Genomic DNA, 24,309 nt, shown 5'->3' with positions numbered 1-24,309 from the left:
AGTCGTACTATTATTATTAAAATATTAACTATTGTCATGTTTTTCACTGTTACCATATTGATCATTATTATCATTATTATTATTAGTCATATTCCCTTTGTCAGTATTATAGTTGCTGTTATTATTTTGGTTGCTGTTTGTTGTGCTTAACTTAACTTCATCATCAACCCAGTATCTATGCTCTAAGCTTACCAAGGCTCCCAGTCTTAGACAAGGATATTGGGCTCTGTCCAGTCCCAGCTGTCTCAGGCTCATTGTTCCCACAGTGGTTGGCAGTTCAGGCTGAAGCTCCATGGCCCACACATACTGCAGACAGCACAGAGCCAGGCCATAGAGCAGGATGAATGGAGAGCACAGCGTGGCTGCATGCCGTCTGTAAAAAATGGACAGCTGACTGAATTCAGTTCAAAACCCTGAAACCACACATCATAGTGACTTCAGTCATAATGTAGCCTGTTAAATCCACACGTGTTATGTGTGAATGTGTGTGAATGGTTACTTTCCCCATGATAAGCATGCCAACACCTTGCATACTAGCCCTTGTCAGTGAGTGGTTTCGGTGAATGTGAATACAGTGTTACAGCACTTTCAGTGGTCGAAAAGATTAGAAGGGTGCAATACCATTACAAACCATTCCCATTTACCATTTACCTGGCACGCAGGATCCAGATGAGACAAGCCCACAGCAGCAGCACAAAGGTCAGCCAGCTGTGGTATGTGATGCTCCAAACCTGAACAACATGGGAAGAGCACATGAGAATAGGAACAATAATGGTCTGTAATATCCATATTGTGAAGATGTTTTAGTATGCTGTTAATATAAGTTCACAGAATCTATCAACATAACACAACAAAGATGCCAAAACCAATCTGCGATCAGAACTAATTAAGTTCACGTGTGTTATGTGTCTGTTACTTGAAGGGTGAAATAGCAAATTAGGCCTACGCTATATTGGTCTTAGGTCATTTTATAGATGTAGAAAATTATGATTTAGTCTAATAGTTACCATCATGGCAATGAGAGCACAGACGTAGCTTTGCTGCATGACCACCCTTCCAAGCATGAAAAATGGACTTTCACTCTGTTGGCCACTGGGGGCATCACTAACACCTGCAAACAATACATACATCATGCAGCACATTACAAGACATAAGCATAAACCAATGGAGGAAGATCATCAAGAAACATAACATGCTCAAATCATCATATCTGATGTTGGTACTCCATAATTATTATATAATATAATAATATAATTACAAAATGGTGGGATCATGTTTGTTTGTTTTGACAACAAAATGGCTCCAATCACACAGACTTCTGAGTGTGAACCCCAGGCCTGAAACCAGTTTTCAGCTACTGCTGGTCAATATATGGCACATGACCCACGACATCATTAGGTCAATAAAAGTATCGGTCAGTCCATTGTTCTCTCTCTTTCTCACGGGCCACTGACAGTGTAATCTGCTCAGAGCAGACTTGCTGATCTTCTATCTCCAGGACTCTGCTCAATGGGGGCAGCTTGCTGCTTGACCACCAAGTCCTTCCCAAAAAAGCTTTGTCTTAAATATTTCATAAAATAGATCATCTAGATGCAGTGTTATTACTAATTCGGCTGCACCAGATATTTAATATATCCAATACATGTATCTTTTTACAACCCTACTTTGTAAACTGTAAGAACTGCCAATCCAAACCTAATTTTCTAGAATAGTAGCTTTAATATCTGACATGAACCAACAAAAATCTAATTTTCTCAGCATAGAGCATCTAGTTGCAATGCAATTACTAGTTCAGAATATATTCAGTACATATATACACACACACACACACACATATATATATATATTTTATTTATATTTTACTTTTAATGAACCTATTTGCGACCGTAACAACTACAACTGTGGTGCTGATTTGTGTAAAATCTAGGGCATTGTAGTTTTTGAAGCTTTTGATAAGAGCTCTCTTTAACAGTCAGTCCCATGTGTGTAGCTCCTTATGTCTTCAAAGCCTTCAAAGATGCACCAAGGTCAAGGTTCAAAGGTTAGTATTACACAGGAGTCACACAGAATCTTCATACTGATCTATGTTACTCTCAAGGCCGTCAGCTTTCTAGCGATGTATTTGGCTTAGCTCTATGACAAGTGTGAAATAGTAGAACCCAACAAACGTTCTTTCCATGACTCTTATGCTGAAACCTGAGGTTATCCAGGCACTTTAAGGCTGAATAAAGTAACTTGAAGTAACAATCACAGCGCCTATGGCGATAAGTGGTAATTTCCCTTGAAGAGAGACCCAAACAGCATCGTGTGCATCGAGATTTTTCTCGGGAATGCTAACTCAACACCCGGTTTGAATATTGCAAATGTAAGGGCTTTCATCTGTGGGACATAGGTTCAGCCGTAATTGTGTTAACTCATTCAACAATAATACAATAATATAATAAGATTATAACTCAAACGACCCCTAATGGCATAATGCACTTTTCTGTAGCTGTGGCAACATGAAGGTGCTTCTCTCACACACTGGGAGAACAGGAAACAAGCTAGCCTCATAAAATGTGATAATATCAGTGTATATAGAGTTTGTCATTTTCAACAAGAATGGTTTTGTGGCCAGAGAAAAAACAGAGAAAATATTTGATACCTAGATCTGGCTGACTCTCTCCAGCCACAGGTTCTTCTCTGCTGCCTTGTGTTCCCATTGAAAGGAGCATGAGCTGAAACAGAGAACACCACATACATACACTTTGAGATACATTCAACATTAAACAGCTTTATCAAAGGATGGGACTTGATCTATTCATTCTACTTGACATGATGAATATGAAGCAATTGCATTATATTTTCATTATAGTTACTTAATATGGTCAAATTTAATTTGACCATGTCAAAAGACCACATTTTTGAAGAGAATTCACAATAGCTTTCTTAAGCTACAACAAACAACAGTCCTGCATCCTTTGGCACCATGCCCTAACCACGGGCTCTGCCCTGCAATGGACCACAAGCTCCGCCCCCAGTAGTGTCAGCAACATGTTTTTTTATGCATGTAAATAACAAGGGAACTTTGCTACTCTTCTCTTCTTGTTATCCTTGATTTTTTTGTGTTGTGTCTGATAGTGCAGCCGACCATATTTCACCCGGTGAGGTAAAAAGCTGCTATGGTAAAAAGCAGGTGGGACATGACTGTAGACAGAGGAGTAACTCTCACCTACAGAACACAGAACATTAAATACAGTGGCAAGAAAAAGTATGTGAACCTTTTGGAATTTCATGGTTTTCTGCATTAATTTGCCATAAAATGTGATCTGATCTTCATCTAAGTCAAGGGGATTGACTAATCTAATGTGCCTAAAATAATAACGCAAAAAAAATTCTGATCTTTCATGTCTTTATTGAACACGCCCATTCAACATTCAAAATGGTAGTGGAAAAAGTAAGTGAACACTTAGAATTAATAACTGTTTGACCCCCCTTTGGCAGCAATAACCTCAACCAGGCGCTTCCTGTAGCTGTGGATCAGACCTGCACATCGTTCAGGAGGGATTTTAGCCCATTCTTCCTGGCAGAACTGCTTTAGCTCTGTCATATTCTGTGGACCTCTCATGTGTCTCTTCAAGTCATTCTGTAGCATCTCCATTGGGTTGAGGTCTGGGCTCTGACTTCACTCCAAAAGGCAGATTTTGTTTTTCTGAAGCCATTCTGTTGTGGACTTGCTCTGTTTTGGGTCATTGTCCTGCTGCATCACCCAACTTCTACAGAGTTTCAGCTAACGTACAGACATTCTCACATTATTCTGAAGAATTTTTTGATACACTTGGGAATTCATCTTCCCCTCAATGATTGCAAGCTGGCCAGGCCCTGATGCAGCAAAACAGGCCCAAATCATGATGTTTCCTCCACCATACTTTACAGTTGGGATGATGTTTTCATGATGATATGCAGTGCCCTTTTTAACAGATGTAGTGCTGCGTGTTCTTTCCAAATAGTTCAATCTTAGTGTCTCCATTTGTAGACTGTAGACTGGTGAATTTCTAAAGTCTTTGATATCACTTTGTAACCCTTTCCAGCTTTATGTAAATCAACAATTCTTTATTGTAGATCCTCTGAAAGCTCTTTTTGGCGAGGCAAGGCTCACATAAGCGTATTCTTCTTGTGCGGAGAAAACTCAAAAAGTTTGAGTGGTTTTTATCAGTCAAAGTAGCTCTAGTCCACACCTCCAAACTCCTTTACTTAACAAGACTCCAGGTATGCTAACACCTGACTCCAATTAGCTTTTTTGAGGTCATTAACTCAAGGGTTCACATACTTTTTCCACTAGCACTATGAAGTTTTTATGGTTGTTATTAATAAAGACATGAAAGATCAGAATTGTTTTGTGTTATTATTTTAGGCACATTATATTTGTCAGTCCCCTTGACTTATATGAAGATCAGATCACATTTTATGGCAAATGAATGCAGAAAACCATGAAATTCCAGGAATGGAGTGGATCTGTATACAGTAGCAGCTATTTAATTTCAGCTGACAATTCATTTTTATTTCTTGGGCTGAAGCAAAGAAATTGATATTTACCTGTGTGTCATTGTCATAATTATCTTTCTGTTGATTCCGTGACGTCAACTCCACCATCTCCTCCCTTAAGTCTTCCCTTTTCTCATGCTGCTGCTCCTCCTCAACCTGTTGAATACAAATACAGCATTTGAGAAGAAACACATATCAAAATTGACAGCCTTTTGACATGAAAAAAATACTACAATCATTGGGCAAAAGTTGTGATTGTTTGGAGAGTCTTGATGACAGTAGTTGCTCATGTGGGGATTCTAGAATCCTAGAATCCTAGAATCCTAGAGAGTAAACTAAACCTAAACCTAGAGTAAACAGCTAACACCCAGAAAAAAGTAGCTCAAAGCATGTAATCATACCCTGGCACCATCATGACCATGATACAATTACCAATGTTTCAAAAAATTCCAACACTATCACTGTCATGGAAACATTTCAGTCTGGACCAATAAAGAAAAAGTAGCAGATACCTGGTTAGGTGTTCCATGACATCCTGTCTTGAGAACAGTTGCTATGGTAATGTAGAGGAGGAACAGTATTCCTGGGTTGACATAAACTGGCCAATCATGATCAGCATTAAGGGTGAGGACATAGGGCGAGGAACAGTTTCCTGGTATGATGATGTCCTTCAGACCAAAGAGTCTAGACAGGTACAGAGATAAAGAAATACTTAATGAACATGACATGAAATGCATGAATTATGTTTTAATCATCTGCTGTCAATTTCAATACTTTTATTTCAAACAGGCTCCATTATAAACACTAGTAAGCTACTGTGACAAACTGCTCTCTAATAAGTAACTAATAACACACACACACACACATATCTGGGTCAGAGTACCATCAGATGATCAGGTAATTCATTTGTAATTTAAAAACGTAAAATCTTTTTTTGTGTCAAAAAAAATTGTTCTTGACAATTCCTTTTGTCATTATTTGTTTTTGATTGAAGAACTACAGGTCTCAAACGGAGGTCACATGGTTTTTGTTTCCACACAAAAAACGACTTTTTTGCTTTTTGCCGGTGGGCGAACCAGAAGCGGAAGTGAAGTGTCAAAATTCAAGACAAGAGCCAAGAGGATTGAATGACCATTTGGTGATAGATAGATAGATAGATAGATAGATAGATAGATAGATAGATAGATAGATAGATAGATAGATAGATAGATAGATAGATAGATAGATAGATAGATAGATAGATAGATAGATAGATAGATAGATAGATAGATAGATAGACAGACAGACAGACAGACAGACAGACAGACAGACTCTGTCTGTTGTACAGAATCTGGTTGTACCACCTTAGTACCTTAGTGTACTTTCCTTGAATGCCGACTTGGTGAGGTGAGGGCTTAGACCTGCAAAAGTCCATGACCATCCCCCCTTGTACTTGGAGGTGTTCAGTAGGAGGCCGTTCTTCTCCTGTCAGTCACTAAAGGGTCTCACCAGGTCCCTACACTCCCCTTCCTGTTCCTTCCTCACACATGCCATAATAGCTGTGTCGAATATTTCTGGATGTGTGGCAGGACTCAGGTCCTGTTCACCCTGTACACATCAGACTTTAAATATAACTCTGAGACAGAACAGTCCCCTGTGGAGCCCCTTGTGCTGCTCACCACCGTCCCAGAGACGCATTTCCCCAGCCTGACGGACTGTGGGGCATCATTTTGAGCTTGTTTCTAAGCCTGGAAGGTTGGATGGTGTTGAAAGCACTCAAAGTCAAAGAACATAATCCTCATATCTTAGCTCATGGCCACATTGAGTGTGACGGGAGTGCTGATGGGTAATGTTAGGTGTGCTACCTGTGAGCATTTTTTGGTTCGCTCTCAAACTGGTAGCGGTCTCGCTTTATGTTGTGGTCAACAAGAGTCTGCCGATAACACCAATAACCAGGCCTGACTGCTGCACACTTTGAATCTGTCATTCGGACCACGCTTAATGTAACGTTTTTGAAAATTATGATTGTGTGTTTGGCTATTATCAGGGTCTGCATAGGGAATGGACAAGTTTTGTGTAATCTATTGTGTAGTAATATATTACATAGACTATCATCTATCTACTAACATCTATCTATCTATCTATCTATCTATCTATCTATGTATACTGTGGCGTAGATCATGTGCTTGCTCTATGTTACACTTTTTTAGAATGGCCATTCAATCCTCTAGGCTTTTATTTTGAATTTTGACACTTCCACCCACTGGCAAAAAGCAACATTTTTTCAATTCGGTTTTGGAACAGAAAACAGAACTGTAAATCTGTTTTTTGTTTCAAAACAAAAATGGAAAAAAGCCGTTGCCAAAGCCAGCAAAATCCAGGTCCTTGGTTCTGAAGAAAGGGAAGATGACAGACCGGTTCCACCTCTCACACAGAGGTACCCGCATCCCAATGGTCACTAAAAAACTTGACTCCACGCTTAAAGATGTTGCTTCCATCAAGACAGGAAACAAAGACCTGGAAGGGTGGTTGACAGCTGTAGACAAGTCAGGTCTGTCCTGGAAAAAAATATTTCTGAATGACCACCAAAACTGTCTTTGTGGGTTTTATTCTTTGCAAAGAGGAGCAAACAGTAGCAGAGTGGTCATGCAGTCTGTTAGAGAAGCTCAGAGAAGCCCAACAGGCGTTGTCTTTTTATTGCCATAGGATAGTGGGGGTCATCTGCAGAACTGATTTAAACCGGCCAGGACACATCCTGTAGAACGCATGGCACTTTCACATACTGTATCTTTCTTCAGTATTTTGCACATTCCATTACAGGTCTAACAGGACAATTTAAAGGCTGCATATACCAGCAAGGTATACTACCAAGAGTGTTATGGCCTCTGCTGGTGTATGAATTCTCACTGCCCACTGTGGAGCGGCTTGAGAGAGGAATCAGCTGTCCCCTCTGAAGGTGTTGGGGTTGCCAAGGAGCTTGAGCAGTATCACCCTGTATGTTAACAGGAACAAGCTGAGCCTGCCCATCAGCAGCCTTAGTGAGGAGTTCATGGTACTCCAATACGGGGAATCCAGCGAACTGACCAAAACCCCTACCAAGAGCCCTGGAGGGCCTCCCTTGATCAGCCTGGAAGCTACGGATGGGCCTGGGAAAGCAGCTCAGATTCCTGGAAAACATCATGGAGACCCCCTTAGACCAGACATCGTGCTGATCTCTGAAACATCCAAGGAGGTGAAATGGAAGTCTATGAACACATTGAGTCGTTCATAATTACTTCAAAAACTGTGGGAATTGTGACTAATTGTGGCCCTTGCATAATGTTACACTTTTATAGAATGGCTATTCTACCCTCTTGGCTTTTATTTTGAATTTGCTACACTTTACTTCAGCTTCAGGTCTGCCCACCTGCAGTATAATAGTACCGTCGTTTTAGGTTTGGTTTTGAAACCAAAAACCATGTGACTTATGAATTACAGATTATTTGACGATACTCTGACCCACATGGCATATATACATATACACATATAGACAGTCTTAGCCAGGAGTGAAGAAATGTTGTAAAGTAAGAATGCTTTTAAAAATATAATGAACAGAGTGAACAGAAAAAAAGTCAATAAATTAAATCAATATTTGGTGTGACCACCCTGTGCCTTCAACACAGCATCAATTCTTTGAGGTACACTTGCACAGAGTCAGGGATTTTGTGTCATACTCAGGTGTATAATTAACCAATCATACCAAATAGGTGCTAATGATCATCAATTTCATATGTAGGTTGAAACAAATCCATTAACTGAAACAGAAACAGCTTTGCAGGAGGCTTAAAATTGGATGAGGAACAGCCAAACTCTGCTACCAAGGTGAGGTTGTGGAAGACAGTGTCATGTCACCGGTCATACACTATGGCAAGACTGAGCATATCTGTCTCTCCCAGGCAAAGATTTGAAAGCAAACTGGGGTTTCAACATGTGCTGTTCTTGCTCTTTTGAAGAAGCACAAGTAAATGGGCAACGTTGAGGACCGTAGAGTCCGTAGTGGTCGGCCAAGGAAAATTAGTGCAGCAGATGGCAGACACATTATGTTTACTTCCCTTCGAAGTCGGAAGATGTCCAGCAGTGACATCAGCTCTGACCTACAGAAACCAGTGGGACACAGGTACACCAATCTACTGTCCGGAGAAGTCTGGCCTGAAATGCTCGTCATAGCAGAATTGCGCCCAAGAAGCCATGCTTCTGATGTGGAAACATGGCCCAGTGACTCAACTATACACAAAAACATCGGAACTGGGGTGCAGCAGGTGCTCTGGACTGATGAGTCAAAATTATTTGTTTGTAGCAGAGGGCAGTTTGTTCACCGAAGGGCTGGAGAGCAATATAATAATAAGTGTCTGCAGGCAATAGTGAAGCATGGTGGAGGTTCCTTACAAGTTTGGGGCTGCATTTCTGCAAATGGAGTTGCAGATTAGGTCAGGATTAATGGTGTCCTCAATGCTGAGAAATACAGGCAGATACTAATCCATCATCAATACCATCAGGGAGGCGTCTGATTGGCCCCAAATCTATTCTGCACTAGGACAGCGACACCAAACATGCAGCCAATGTCATCAGGAGCTATCTTCACCGTGAAGAAGAACAAAGAGTCCTGGAAGTGATGGTGTGGCCCCCACAGAGCCTTAATCTCAACATCATCGAGTCTGTCTGGGATTAAAGAAGGATTTGAGGCAGTTTACATCCACAGATCTGTGGTTAGTTCTCTAGGATGTTTGGAACAACCTACCAGTCGAGTTCCTTCAAAAACTGTGTGCAAGTGTACCTAGAAGGACTAATGCTGTCTCAAGACAAAGGGTGGTCACACTAAATATTGATTTGATTTAGATTTTTCTTCTGTTTGCTCACTTTGCATTTTGTAAATTGATAAAAATAAACAATTAAATTTTATATTTTTGAAAGCATTCTTACTTTACAGCATTCAAACCTGCCTAAAACCTTTGCTCAGTACTGTATACACACACACACATATATACTGACACACATGCATTTACACTTACTAACACATACACACTTGCTCACTCTGAGTCCCAACCATTCATCATTCACCACATCCACTCTACCAGGAAACGCTTGTGGTGCTATTAAATTGTATTGTGTTCTACTGACAAATGTTTCTATTATTTTCTCCACCCCATTTATATCACTGAGGTTATACACCTCTACCACAACTCCCATCTCTTTTTCATTTCATCAGCTCAGTATCCCACACAGATGACAGCTGGTTAGGCGATACTGACAAAGACCTAGAAGTGCAAGAAGTGTGGTGATGACGGATAAGACAGCTACAGAGAGGGAGAGGGAGAGAGATCATACATCACAGTGGAATACTGCACTGCTCATAAATGATTCTACAGTTAAGCTGATTAGGTGAGGTAATTGACGAAGCATCCACTGCTTGCTTGTCATTCCAGACAATTACTGTCCAGAAATAACACTCTACTTACATTCCTCTGCTCTAACTCACACATTCCCTTTCTGTTTTCTTTCATGCTCCGTGGGAGACGGCATAGTGGGGCAGGGTGTCTGTGTACTCCCATCGGACCACAGGAAAAGTCTCCTTCTCAGGGAGTTCTAAGGAAGAAGGGGGTTTGCCCTTGTTCAGGTTAGAGCACACGCCCCTCGAAATGTCTGTGCACATCACTGCAATGCAATTCTTTCAATCCAACATACTTGAAAATACATTTCCTGACTGTCCAGTGAAAATAAAGATCACATGAAAAAAATGCATGCAACTATTCCTTCCTGGGTTACAGTCCCAGATGAGTGCTCCCCGACACCAGAGCAGCCCTTTATAATGGACTATTTTAAAGTCATAGCTGATCAGGCTCTCACTGCTCTCCACATCAGTCTTACACAAAACATTTAACAACATTGGATTCCTCTTATTTCTGACTTTACCTATACACAGTGGTTATGCTGCTCCTGGCTCAGGATGAGGGCTCTCTTGTTTTGCTGCTTCTCACTACACTTACAAAACTCAAAGGCTTCCTCCATCCTCTCTTCCCACAAGACCATCGGCTCAAGCATGATGATATTCCTTGTGCTTTTAGATCAGATTAATAAATCCTGCATGAGAGATGTAACAGTAATCTCCTAGAAAGATGAGGCATCTTCTGGGGTCTGCTTTCATCTGGCCTGACTTCTGTCTGAACAAGGTCCCTTCTCTCCTGCACGCTTGCCCTGCTCCAGTATGCCTATGTCACGTATCCGTTGCCCCAGCCGAGTTGTAATCATGTTGCAGTCCATGAAGGCCACTGCCGGTGGTTGCTATAGCTTAGATATCATGACCTGCCCTTTGCATGGTCTTTCTGTAGACTTGACTAGAGGATGAAAGACTGTGGTGAGGAGGATAACAGAGGAGGAGGATAATATTGCACACCCAGTGACAATCCCCAACATATAGTCTTTGCCAATCTCTGGCATAATCCCCAACAGTGGACCTCATTTTAAACTCATCAACACAGCTTTGCAGGATTCTGTGGGATTCTCTCTCTCTGGCATGTGGTATTTGTGCTTTGTTTTAATGATTAACAAATTACTGCATTGGTGGTCAAGCCATAAAACACTGAAAAAAATAGTGCCGGGAACAACTTGAAAACCCCAGAAAACAGGACTTAGATGCATACATAAAATTAAGCCAAAGAAAATTCAGGAAAATGTATATTTACAGACCTTTTATTACCTCAACAACTAACAGACAACAACAACAAAAATACTACCTACACACACAAGGGTAGTATGCAGTGGATTAATGAATGTATCAAAACACCCGAATTACTATCACTAGAAGCAGCTGGTAAAAGCTGTAATGAATTTAGAATTTGTTTGATAACGGAGGCCAATTTAGTTTCTAAAACTACTAGAAAGGAGACACTTGCTTCAGAGCTGTAGAGGTGTGAAGCAGAAAATCTAACGGCCTAAGGTGGTGGTGTAGCAGAAAGGACAAGATGGGCACGTCACACTGGTGATCAAGAAAAGAACCCCATCAAAAAGAATGGTCCACCTGTGTGCAAAGAAGCCCCAAAAGCAGCATTGGAGTGAAGGTCTTTTAATAGACAAGTTCAGAAAAACAGCATCTGACCAATCAGGGGCTGTGTGCTTGTCCTCTGAAGCTGTGCGGTGTTTATTGTTACTTGGTAACTACCCTCATCTTGGTCCGGGGCTGCATGTTTTGGGACCTCCTGCTGACCCCACCCATGCCTTTCTAATGAGCCAGCTGAGGTTCTGACTGGTCAGACTGTGCCACTGGTGCTGAGGGAGTTCTTGACATTTCCCAAGCACCTGTTCTCGCCTCACTCTCGCATCATTTCCTCAGCTTGTCCTCTACAGCAGTCACCCACTTCGCTGTCCTTCATACTACTCTCCCTCTCTGTTGTCTATTGGACTGATTGCTATGTTTTGATATATTTTGTAATACATTATATTAAATGCAGCATATTATTTATATTATATTATACTATGCTATACTATACTATTTATACCACAAACTTTTATCATGTACTATACTATACCCACAATATACCTCATTATATATGATATTCTGTGATATTGACATACATAATGCAGTTGTAGTGCTGTACGGTGTTCACCTTTTTTTCACTTTGGCATTTCTAATTTTTGTAAATTTTTTGTAACGTAAGTTTTATCTCCATGTAAACCACATTTGCAACCCACATGAAACATTTTTTCATAAATGTGTAGTGCGCATATTAATTGGAACTAGGTATGCAGTATGCGTGTCGTACTCACAGACTGTATAAAAGAGGTGGGTGTAGTCACTGTGATGTGACTGCTGTTTTGAAGTGTCTTGGTTTTATGATTGTCGCCATCTTGGCAATGGAGCCAGAGCCTTGAAACTAGCGATTGAGACCATAAAATCATTAGGATAGTGTTTACTGAGGTGATAAATCGCGTGACAAATATTGTATTTTTATCATCGATTTCCATACAATCTGACTTCTTTTTTAAGCCATCTGGATTAGTGCAGCTGCTCTGCACATTGGGTTCTCCACGTTGATGAATATCCAGATAATTAGTTAGTAAAATGCCCTTTAACAATCACTTGGGTCCTCTGCTGGTACTTCCAAAATAGAAAATACCTAACAATCCAAGTACCACAGAATAATCTATCTATGCCATGCACAAATAAAGCATGCTAGTAAAAACATTATTATGAGTTATTTCCCAACCGCACAGGATCTGTTTGCAAACCTATACTCATCCAGCACCTGCAGAGCTCAACATGAACTGATCTGTTACCCTCACTTACTTTTAAATTATTTCTCAGCAGACTTGTTCATACAAAATTTGACCTGCTTTGTAATTAAAGGTCATAGCTGCTGCGGAGCAATGCAGGCACAAACTTAGAACGCAGAATAAATACTCTGGGATGGATGGATGGATGGATGGATAGATAGAGATAGAGATAGAGAGAGATAGAGAGATAGAGATAGAGATAGAGATAGAGATAGATAGATAGATAGATAGATAGATAGATAGATAGATAGATAGATAGATAGATAGATAGATAGGACAGTCTTGCTTCATGATGACATATTGTTTTATGTAAATGAATGAAAATTCTGCATTACAGTGTGCTGCAGTCTTACCTGGCCCAGAGACTGTGTGGAGGGAACAGGGCTTGGGCTAGCAGACTCTGGTACAGGTACAGACAAACCATGTGACCAGAGGTGAAGAAGCCCACCATCACACACACTGCATTGAAACCCAGGTGACTGATGGGAAGGTGGCACGCCCACCATGTGCACATGCCAATAAAAAGCAAGAAGTAGATGGCTGAGAAAGCAGATGGCAGTGTGATGCCTGGCAAGGGAAACGAATGAAATGTAAGAGGCAAACATTCAACATGTCACAGGCAGACACTCATATCAGTGCGCTCAAACTTTTTTTTCAGCGTCTGCAGCTTCTTGTGTTGTGAAATTTTGTGGAAAGTTGACAAGGTGACCGATCTTACCAGCCAAAGCCAGTAGACTGATGGCCAAAATTCTGCCCAGGTCCCTCAGAACTTTACAGGCTGTGGTCTTCAGACGCTCAGCCAGCTGCTTGGCTCTTGTTACTGTGGAAGCCTCCTCGTCAGGGTCACCAGGTAATGACCTCTCGTCTTCATCTTCATCTCCATCTCCTGATGCCTCTTCCTCCTCATCTTCCTCCTCGTCATCTGTGGTTTTGTCTGCTAAATAATCTTCTAGCTGAGGTGATAAAGGGACAAAAACACTCACAGTTACTAATCCACAGAATAGTCACACATTAAATTACAGTCTTTTTAGGTTTTCTTTAGTTACGGACAGTGCAGGTGCAGTGACTACACAGAAATGTATTTCCATGTAGGCCAGGCTGTAGCCATGAGACACCTTAGAGCTACAGTTGCACTCAAAATTGTTCAACCCCTATTGCAAATTAGGTATACTGCAAAATTTACAAACTTTCAGCTGTGTTCAATGAACAAGTCAAACGAGAACAATTGAAATAGATTACTAATATCTAACTAATATCACAAGTGGTTTCTCCAAATTCAAAACAATATGTCTTTTAATGATTACTGCAGTCTCAACATTATTCAACCCCCTGAACAGGACCCCTATAAGAGCACTCATTTGCAAATGAGGTGTTGTTTCAAACGCACCTGAGGTTGATAGAACACATCAAATACCTGGACTGGCTGGGGGGGTTGTTCACACTGACATTTGGATGCATGTTAGAAATATGGGTAAGTCAAGTAAGTTGTCCAAAGACTTAAGAGAGAATATCATTGCCTGGACATGGCAGAAAGATGAAGCTATCAGCAGCTGCCACCAGATTTCTGAGAAGGCAGGTGATCTGATCAGAAACAATTCTGTCAAAATGTCAGAGTACCAGTATCTAACAGTCTACACGAAGAGTAGCAGTAATTAGCATTTAGTAAAATGTTTTACTTGCTGCCATATAGCTCTTTAAATATGTCACTTTAAGGTACATTTAAAGAAACAAAGTACCCAGTACCAGAGCTGAATATTCCACTTCTTCGCAAAAAGACTGGATGCATGAACACATCTTATATGTATGACATGGTCAACCAGTAGAAATCCACAATTTCTTCAACAAAAGTACTGGGATCCAGTTCATTTAGATTTATTTTCCATAGAATTTCTGAAGCATGTGCATGCACATTATGGAAACCATTATGGAAGCAAGTAGTGATACAAGGCAAAATATAGTATTTTTTACTCCCACATGTACAAGTTAAGCATGCACCCTCCTAATAATTCTATACATTTTCATACACAACATGACAAAATTATATTTGTATATGTCTTCTGTTTGAGGTGTATTCTGTACAAGAAATGCTGTGTTTCCATGGGTCACTTGCAGACAAATTCATTAGGAGCTCTGTGTCTGCTTCCCTGTACTGAGCAGCACCACTGATAGAGCTGCAGCCAAAGACTAAATATTATGGAGTGACATGATTTTGTTATAGACACTGTTGGGCCCTCCACCAGAAAATGGTGAAGACTACATGTTTCCCACAGTTCCTCTTAAGTTTTCACACATATAGGCCCCTGGACCCAGCTTTACAGCCACCATTGACCAATGTGTGTGACACATGACCATACAACCACAGGCCACAAAGCCAGAGCTCCCCCACTGCTCTCTCTCTCTCTCTCTCTCTCTCTCTCTCTCCCCTGAGAGTCCAGGTTGGCTCTCTCACACCTCTCCTCTGGACCTCTGAGAGTCCAGCTCTGTAACACCTTGGGCTCTACTGCAGACCAGTTCAGCGCTGCACCTCCACCAGCCCCAGCCTCAGTGTGGCCTGTACCAGAGCAGACTACCTGTTTCATGGCAGCGACACAAAGCCCTGCCTGAACCAAGCTTATCAGCGCCAACAGGTATGACCCAAACTCTGCCAGCTGATCTTCAGAGCAATAAAAGCACACCGGCAAGTTAGCACCAAGCTGTTAACCAGCAAAGAACAAAGGAGCGACTGGATTCCTCCAGCCTGCAACCAGGACAGCAAGGACAAAGAACCAGAACCTTCTTCTAGCCTGGTTCATCAACAGGCTGAGAAAGCAGCACACTGAAGGACCTTCTTCTTCCCTTTTAAGGACTGGCAACAAACTCTAACTGGGCACATATAGCATAGCATTACTGTATACATAGATATGCACCTTGTTAATTAATTGTATTGTTTTGTTATTAATTGTTAATGTTCACAGATTATTGTGATGTGTTCTAGTTTACTGTGCAGCCATAAAGTTTAGTTGATGTTAGTTTGCTCACACAGACACAGAGTCTACAGACTAACCATCCTCTCCTAACCTGGTACCTTTATCTACACACTCACACATACAGTGTTACAATAGGCCTCAACTGAGAGACAAAGCTAAGCTAACAGCTACAGCACTTAGCTTTCCTTTGTCTGCTTCTGTCTATTGTTTGTTATCCAGTCACACTTAGTTGTTGTTTGTATGCTGTCTTCTTTAATATTGTACAAGAGTGAATACTACCAACCTCTACTCTGTCAAGAACTCTAAAATCCTGTCAATGTGGTAATTTTGGCTTTAGTTATTAAGTTAATTATTAATCTTAATACCAAATTGATAGTTTAGTATTTTATGAAACTGAATCAATAAAAATCTTTTTCCTTGTTTATTGAGGTGGTGCCCCAATCAAGGTGGACACTAAGTCACTTTATAATGAGTACTTAAGACTGGACTGACCGTCTAATGTCTTTTATTCAGCTTTCTTGTAGTTCATAGACCAACGTAAGAGCTAAACAGTGATTAAACAAACAAAAATGCAAACTAATACAGTGAACTCTGTGAGTAACCAATTTCATTTTGTGTATAAGCTAACTTTTAAGTTAGACAAATAATGCAATATACCTTGTTACCACTCCTGACTGAAGCTAAACTCCCATTGTAGCTTACTCTCCCCGTTTATTATTACTCATTCTGTGACACTTGTCACCCTACCCATGCTCATGTGCCCATGTTACCGCTACATTCACTCCGTCTTACTTGGACCGTTTTTAATTCAATCATTTACATTTGCTACCTGTATGGTCTCCTTTCAAAATAACTTAAATGTTCACATGAAACACTATAAGAATAATAAGACAAGTGCATTAAAAGCACAAACTTTAAACGGGAGGACACTGCGATTTTTACAACACAAAATATGCAAATTGTTCACTAACAAAACACTGCTTACATCATCTTACATGTGAAAAACAATTACAAGGTCAGGTCACTAACATATAACAGATATAGTTACATACTCTCACCTGTAAATACAACAAAAAGACAGTCCTGGATGAATATCCGCTTCCTTTGCTGCTATTCTATATTATGACTGCGCAAACTTGCTTCTAGGAGAGGATAACAGCGCCAGTCACTAACATGCCAGACCACTAATGCCATTTGGTGGCAAAAACAAATATATAGGTACTTAAGGTGAAGCAGGTTTAGTGAGTTTTACTTACTATGGACACAAAGCATTATAAATAATAACAACCTTAAAAATAAGGACGGGGAAACAAGGTAATGACACAAACTAATACTTATCTTAAGTACTTAAATGTCCAGTGTTCCACACATTACAGACATCTAAGTGTGTGGAACATTTTATAGGCCCCCTGTCTGTCTATTTTATGTGAGAGGACAGTTTTATTGTAACAACATAGTTCTGATAAAAACTAATAGATTGCCACATTCTTCCTCTTATTATTAGCATGTGTGTCTATACACACACACACACACACACTCACACACATGCACATACACACATATACACAAAGTAATCTAATATCCCTGTGAACAGGCACCAGTAAAACACTTGACGTACAGTAACAGGTGGCTGATCTAATGTTACGTATTGGTGAGACAGGAATATCACATAAACTCACCCTACTCTTACAGAATGTGACTTTACTGTGTGAAAGCAGTTGATTTGGAGAACCCTTTGAATTCATACTCCCTTCTGGCTATGAGAAACGGTATAGAATTTTTTGGGGAGCATGACTGTGGTTTAAACATATTATTGCAACCTAATAGTATGTGTCCAAGTGAACATTTAGCCTGGCTGGAGGTAAAGTGAACACTTAAAGTTCATATTTGGTGTACATGTTTTCTTTTGTAATGAAAAAAGTGTCACACAAAAGACTAACGACTTCAAAGAGCTCGTGAAAGAGGTGCAAGAAAAAAGGTTAGGAGGTCACCTAGCATGAGGGTTCTTCCTGAGTAGATTATGAATCTCCACCATACATCAAAAGCCAAGAGGGCAGAATATTGATTTTAGGAGAAAGCAGGTGAATACACACACATTGTCTACATCAGTGGAGCTGAGGTGGAGCAGGTGAACAGTTTTAGGTTCCAGGGAATCAGCATCAAAGAGAACACGTAGTGGTCATCTCATATCTCCACCCTGCTCAAGAAAGTTCAGAAACTGCTGTATTTCTTAAGGAAACTTTAGAAAACACAATTGCAATTCAGGGTTGTAACGTAGGTCGACTAGTCCAGGGCTGGCCGAGCTCCCCTCCCAGGTCTGGCTAAAAGGGAGTCTGAAGGGGGGATTGCTGTGTAAACTTCTGACATATATACCTAAATGTTAGGTAACCTGCTGAGTTATCGTGTTAACCTTGTTGACCTTTGTTGAGATAATTTAAGTGCTTGGAGCAGTAATCCAACTTGTTTGAACTTGTTTTAGCGAGTTCTTTGTTTTAATTAAAGTCTGTTTTACTGGCATTAAACCACATTTAAAACCACAGTATTGTGTAATATGTAACATGTAACCCCAGTAGGAACACTTATTAAAACTTTCAATGTATGGCATAATGTACAAATGAATGGAGAACTGAATGTCTTTAACCCTTTAACGCCGAGTGTATTATATTTGATACATACACCTCTACATCATCAGTGTGCTATTCTTTTGTGTTTTTTCTATTTTATCTGTGTTTTATATGTTTTTGTTTGTTTAAGATAAACAAACTGTGAGCAATAAATGGCACAAAAATGCCGGATGTAGCTTTTAAACTTAAAAAAAAAAATTTGTCAGAAGGTTCAATAAACACTCCAGTTTCAAAAAAATTGAATTTTCTGGCAATGATTTCATGGTTCAGGCTTTAAAGGGATAAGAAACACAGGAAAAGGAGTTCTGAACAGGACAGAGATGAGGTGGGCAGAGTGCCCGGAACCATGGGCACTGTCATTAGGGGATGCGAGTTGCAGGACTGAAAACCTGACTGCAGCCTGGCCTGCATGACGGTACCCCTATCTGTTGACCAAAGCCCATGCCAAGAGATCAGTGGACAGTCGGAGTGCCCTCTGGTTGAACTCCAACAAGACTCTGTATAAAATAAAGAGGTCAAACGATAAGTCAGTCTGAAGTCAGTCAGAAATTGACTCGGGTTTATTGGTGTTCTGTCAGAAAAGCCAATTAACTCTTTTCTTTTGCATCAGATTCCTCTCATCTCCAGGGTTTTCTTTGTGTGTGCTTCTGATTCCAAGATTTTTGAAAGAAGCATTTTCAAATCAGTGATGACTGAATACTATTTCTCTGGCCTATTTCTGAGTCTGTGATACAACAGTACAAGATCTAAAGAGCCTCTCTCTGACAAGCAAGTCATTGACTCCACCCTTGAAGCAAGTGACAGCATCCTTGTAAGGAACATTTGGATAAGAAGATGCACAAGTTGGCTGATAAGTAGGAGCCTGATGTCTATGTAGTGGTGAAATGTGCTGGTAACCTTCCTGTGTACAGCCCAATCGGAATGGCAAAGATGGTCCAATTTGGAAACTGGAGAGAAAGTGAAAGAGGAGCAGCAGAGAAACATCATGTGGCATTCACTCACCCTGGAGTTAAGAACCCTCTGGTTCAGAAAGAAAACTGAGCAGCTGCTGAACAAGAATCTGTGACGTTCACAGAATCAGAAGAGTCAAATTCCCTTAAAGGCGGCTGTCAATTGGAAAATTGGTGAGAAATTACTTGGCAGTGAACCTAATCAAGAGGTATGTAACCCTTGTTAATAGGACTTAAATATGAAACTTCTGGTCCAAGATGCCACCCACCGTGGACGACGTGTTTGCTCGCACCGTTCTTCAACGCTGTGTTTTTACTTGTTTAAGTATCTTTTTTATATTAAGTATCTTAACCACACAAGATGCAACGAAATTTGTTGTGTGAAGTTTAATAATTAAAAGGCTATCTACTCTATTCCCATGTCACCTGTTGCAACTGCAAATTCAAGTTCAAGATTCTGTGTCATTTCTGAACATGGCATGTGCATATCAGAGCGATTTAACATCCCACCTTTGTGTATTTTGTGTGCACAGTGGCAGTGAAAATAAAAGTAGATTGTAGGTCGGAGCAACCAGTTCATAAAGGGACGTTTATCTAAAAAGACATGATAATAATTTCCTGATGATTATTCCTCACTATTTGATTCAAGACATACAAAGAGGATAAATATGTAATATTCATATATGTGTCTTTTCTTTTCTTTTTTTGGCCTATTCAGGCTGGGTCTTTCTGTTTTCTCTCAGTGTGTGTCTGTGCTCTTAGTTGTGGCGAGCCAAGGTAACTGATGAGACAATCCTGAGACATCTGATCTCTTATTTTCATCTGAAATCCCTCAGAGACTGGTTATTGCCAAAACACTGGACGATACATATCACGGACTGCATATTTTAATTACTTTCACTGGACTCATAAAAAGACCAAAAGGGAGAATCTCTCCATTAAGTCATTGTAATTGTGTTGAAATTAATTTTACTGATGATCTGGGGCAGCATGGTGGTGCGATGGTTAGCACTGTTGCCTCAAAGCAAGAAGGTGCCAGGTTTGAATGAAGGTTTGAACCTGTGTGGAGTTTTCATGTTCTCCCTGTGCTTGTGTGGGTTTTCTCCAGGTACTGCGGCTTCCTCCCACAGTCCACAGACATGCAGGTTAGGTTAACCGGTGACTCTAAATTGCCCGTAGGTGAGCGTGAATGGTTGTTTGAGTGTGAATGTGTTGTATTGGTGACCAGTCCAGTCCAGTTTCTACCCAAAGTCAGCTGGGATTGGCTCCAGCACCCCCGCCAAAAACGTACCTGTTATGTCTATTGGTTACATTTTGCTATACAATGGGTGGAAACTTGCAGTGGCTGCCCAGGTGAGAATGTCTCTAATAGGTCTCTAATAAGTTCAGCATTAAAATCCTAATTGTCAAAATGAAAGAACTTGGTTAATTTGTGTGTCGGAGTCTTATTCCTGATATTCTCTGTCTGAAGAGGTTTAGTGCCTTTGTGCTTGTCCCTGACATAGTTTTGAATCTTCTCAAGGCTGAACACATGAGTAAATGTGACTGCTTGCTTATTAACCTCTTTCCTTTCTTTCAGTGTCCCACAGAAAAATATCATTTTCTTTTGTTCAGTATACTTTTTATTTGTTATTGGAGAAAATTTGTACTTGTATTTGTATTTCTTCATCCACACAGAAGTTAATAATGAGGATGTAATATGTACCTGCTGATTAATTCATACTATTAATTATTTCCATCTTTAAATAACTGATTGGTATGCATGAGCCAGCAGAGCAGATTTGCAGTCAGTGGTACCAAGGCCTGGCAGGAGGAACCATTTATATGCTCTGGGAAACAGAGCCCTAACATTTATCCAGTACCTTATGAAGTCATATAGGACAGTCAATATACTGATGATATGTAGGTAAAACACCATCCAGTAGACTGTGGTTAAAGTCGCCTAGAAGAAGTAGATATCTTATCCATCTAATTAATCACATCCAATATAACTTCAGATGCATTATTTACATTTGCACGAGGGATGATGTACACTACTGCATATACAAGTTGTGGGAATACTCTTAGTAAGCAGTGCAGGCAAGGAGACACCGTCAGCATTTAAATGTCAGCCTTACACTCTTTCTCTGGTACAACTACTGTCTTACACCACTTTTGATTTATATAGCAGCAGCAGATGCCACACAACTCCACAATAATTTTGAATGAAAATGCATAAGGAGCTGGACTAAAAGAGCAAGATCAAGGAGAGCCATAACCCTCGGATGAGACTGGAGCCACTTTGGTGGACCATGTGTCTGCCTGTACCTGCTTTTGCAAGGTACAGAAGATGCATGTGCAGATATAACTGTTAAAGCTTCTGAAGGGGTGGATTTGCCATGCTAGGCAAGATTTCCCTGCTGCTTGGCCATGAAGAATTTCGCTTGTGATCTATTATTTGTTCTGTATGTAAAACACTATATTCATCCAACTTTGTGGTATGTATTCAGTATTTTGGGGGAAAATATTATTATTATTGTTATTATTTTATCTATATTGCAGCATATTTCTGTATTTCATGTTTGAGTGTAAACATACAGAAATATTTGACCACAGTCAATGACAGCTTGTAAAAACTGTCTTTAACTGTCATTGTAAAAAATGAAATAAATAAACAAACTGTAATGCCTGTGTTTTCAAATTCTATTTCCAAAACCACAATCTAAAGCCATTGTCTTGGCTCCATAACTATGAAAATGAAACCTCACTACTCTTTACAAGCAATTTTAATGAAATGAACATCTTCAGTGAGCACTGCACTTAAGTATTTAATTGAAAGTTTTACTCTTCAAATTACAAATTCACATTTTAAGGTCAAATTAAATTCCATATGTTCTGGTCAGAATGTCAGAATATTTGGTTCTTTCTTTATGTACAAACTTTTATCCACTGTAATTTAATTGACTTTGTTTTATCATTTATGCTATACGCATTGGTAACTCTTCATTACGAAATGTGATTGCAATAATTACATCAACAGATCATTGTAATTTTACAATAACCTGCATGGCTTTCTAAAAAAAGCCATTTGTAAATTAAATCAGTTCATGACCCAACTGACTTTTGCAGTTTGGGGCTCAGGGAACTGGTGCTCTGACAACAGGTCCAGATAACATTTAAACCAGTTTAGATGAACCAAAAGTTCTAGACTTCTGTCAAAACATCAACATCTACTCTGTTATCTACCTGACAACACCTGTGAAGAGCAGGGCTCAGGGCTCAGGCTTGTTTAAGTACTTATTATGGCAATTAAACCAAGCACAGTCTGTGCAAACCTGCTTAATAAAACCTACATTAAAGACATAATCATAAGCCTGAGCATTCAGTCATCTTGCTAAATGAAACAGCACTATCACATCATCTATCAAACACTGTGTCACTTTTGATTTTATCCCAACAACACATTGACTTTTTCAGCCCCATCTCACACTCTAACGACGAAATCACTCACCGATGTGATGTTGGCAGCAGCCACCATTTCTCTGTTCCTGACCAATCTTCTGCAGAGGACGATTGTTACCAAGGCAACTACACACACACCCAGGTCTGGACATAGAAGTCGTAACACACTCCAAGGATCATCCAAGGGAAGCCTACGACACACCAACATGCATATTTGGACAGGTCAGCAAAAATGTGTCCCATTTCCTATACCTACTTATATTCTGATATTTTCTTCATTCACACTCATTTACTAGTGGCTAGACAGCAAATATCTACATAAATAGCATACATTGTTTTGTTTTTTTTTCATTACGGCGTGACGCATGCAGAGTTTCTGAAAGGTGAAGTGAAGCAGCCAGTGCACACAAACTAGCATAGAACAGTTTTTGAAAAGACATGTAACAGAATCAGATAACTGAAACCTGAGCCAATTTCATCATCCAGTGACAGTGGTAACGTTAGCCCAGCAGTGACCGTAGACAAAGAAAAGACAGCTACATAGACAGTACATAGACAGATGCTGCGCACTGTATGGATTCATCTGCACCGGGAATCCACCATCTCCTCTTCCTCATCCAAACTTAAAATACAGTACAGGCTCAGGTCTCTCATTGAAAGTAAGCCCCCCTCCCCGCCTCCCTTGCCCCATTTTAGACAGGGGTGATTTTGCATAATATTTTAAAGTGTGCCATGACTAAAAAAAAAAGTTGCCCTACATCGTGATTATGTTGTTTACTCATTGTTGTGTATACATCTGTGCCTTACCCCACTGGAGGAAAATAAGATGAATCTGCTGTTGTCCTTTAATACTTTACTAGCAGAATATTGTCTGGATAAGCAAACACTCATATTTTGATCAACACGCTTTCCCCCATTCAGTCATCCAATCATCAATGACAGTGGCATTGATAACTGGTCCTAAGCTTTATCAAACACAAAATACATACCTGGACAGTCCTATGTGTCTGGTTATGGTGTCCCATTGTGAACAGTTGACACCTATGGTGATGTTGAGAGGAGGATATGTGTATAGTACTGTCTGGAAGCAAATATGAGCCAGTACAAATAGTAGACTGGTGCAAAATACTGCTCTGATAAACTGTCCTGTGTGGCCTGGAAGACAAGAGACAAGAGATAGAAGATGGACATTAAACCTGAGGAAACAGTCAAATACAAAGTAATACATAGAACTCAGGTTCATATAAATACAGAGTAAAATACATGAAGTGTAAGAGTTTTTTAACTGACTATTCAAGCATGATACAGTTTTTTACAATCGCTAACATCCTTTCACATTTTCTCTACATACAAGCTTACAAAATACCAAAACTGTTGATCTTTCTTTTCTTAAGCGCTTGCACAAAGTATGCCGTAATTGAAAAACGAATGTTTAAAAGCTTTTAGTGTAGTTTCTACTTCTACAACATCAGTGGAAATGCTATGTTGAAATAGCTGATTAGTATTTTTGAATGAGAA

General features: G+C 40.0%; 1 protein-coding gene across 2 annotated transcripts in view; it reads right to left on the bottom strand.

The window, feature by feature from the left end:
- The window catches only part of piezo1 (piezo type mechanosensitive ion channel component 1 (Er blood group)), a 92,352-nt gene that overhangs the window by 46,189 nt on the left and 21,854 nt on the right, over nucleotides 1–24,309 (bottom strand). For both annotated transcript variants that reach the window (XR_011585266.1, XM_070840711.1), the window contains exons 3-12: nucleotides 23,781–23,946; nucleotides 22,841–22,982; nucleotides 13,529–13,763; nucleotides 13,164–13,377; nucleotides 5,037–5,208; nucleotides 4,576–4,680; nucleotides 2,645–2,717; nucleotides 1,008–1,111; nucleotides 652–731; nucleotides 193–373 (exon numbers count right to left, since the gene is read on the bottom strand). Coding sequence is in view for 1 of the 2 variants with exons in the window: in XM_070840711.1 (XP_070696812.1) it covers nucleotides 193–373; nucleotides 652–731; nucleotides 1,008–1,111; nucleotides 2,645–2,717; nucleotides 4,576–4,680; nucleotides 5,037–5,208; nucleotides 13,164–13,377; nucleotides 13,529–13,763; nucleotides 22,841–22,982; nucleotides 23,781–23,946 (1,472 nt within the window). In the remaining variant the exon portion in view is untranslated. The remainder of the gene's footprint in view (nucleotides 1–192; nucleotides 374–651; nucleotides 732–1,007; nucleotides 1,112–2,644; nucleotides 2,718–4,575; nucleotides 4,681–5,036; nucleotides 5,209–13,163; nucleotides 13,378–13,528; nucleotides 13,764–22,840; nucleotides 22,983–23,780; nucleotides 23,947–24,309) is intronic.

The sequence above is a fragment of the Pempheris klunzingeri genome, chromosome 12, assembly GCF_042242105.1.
Source record: "Pempheris klunzingeri isolate RE-2024b chromosome 12, fPemKlu1.hap1, whole genome shotgun sequence".
In the NCBI taxonomy this organism is placed as follows: Eukaryota; Metazoa; Chordata; class Actinopteri; order Acropomatiformes; family Pempheridae; genus Pempheris; species Pempheris klunzingeri.
Note: the sequence above shows the minus strand (reverse complement) of the source record. Positions and strands in the feature narration are given on the sequence as shown.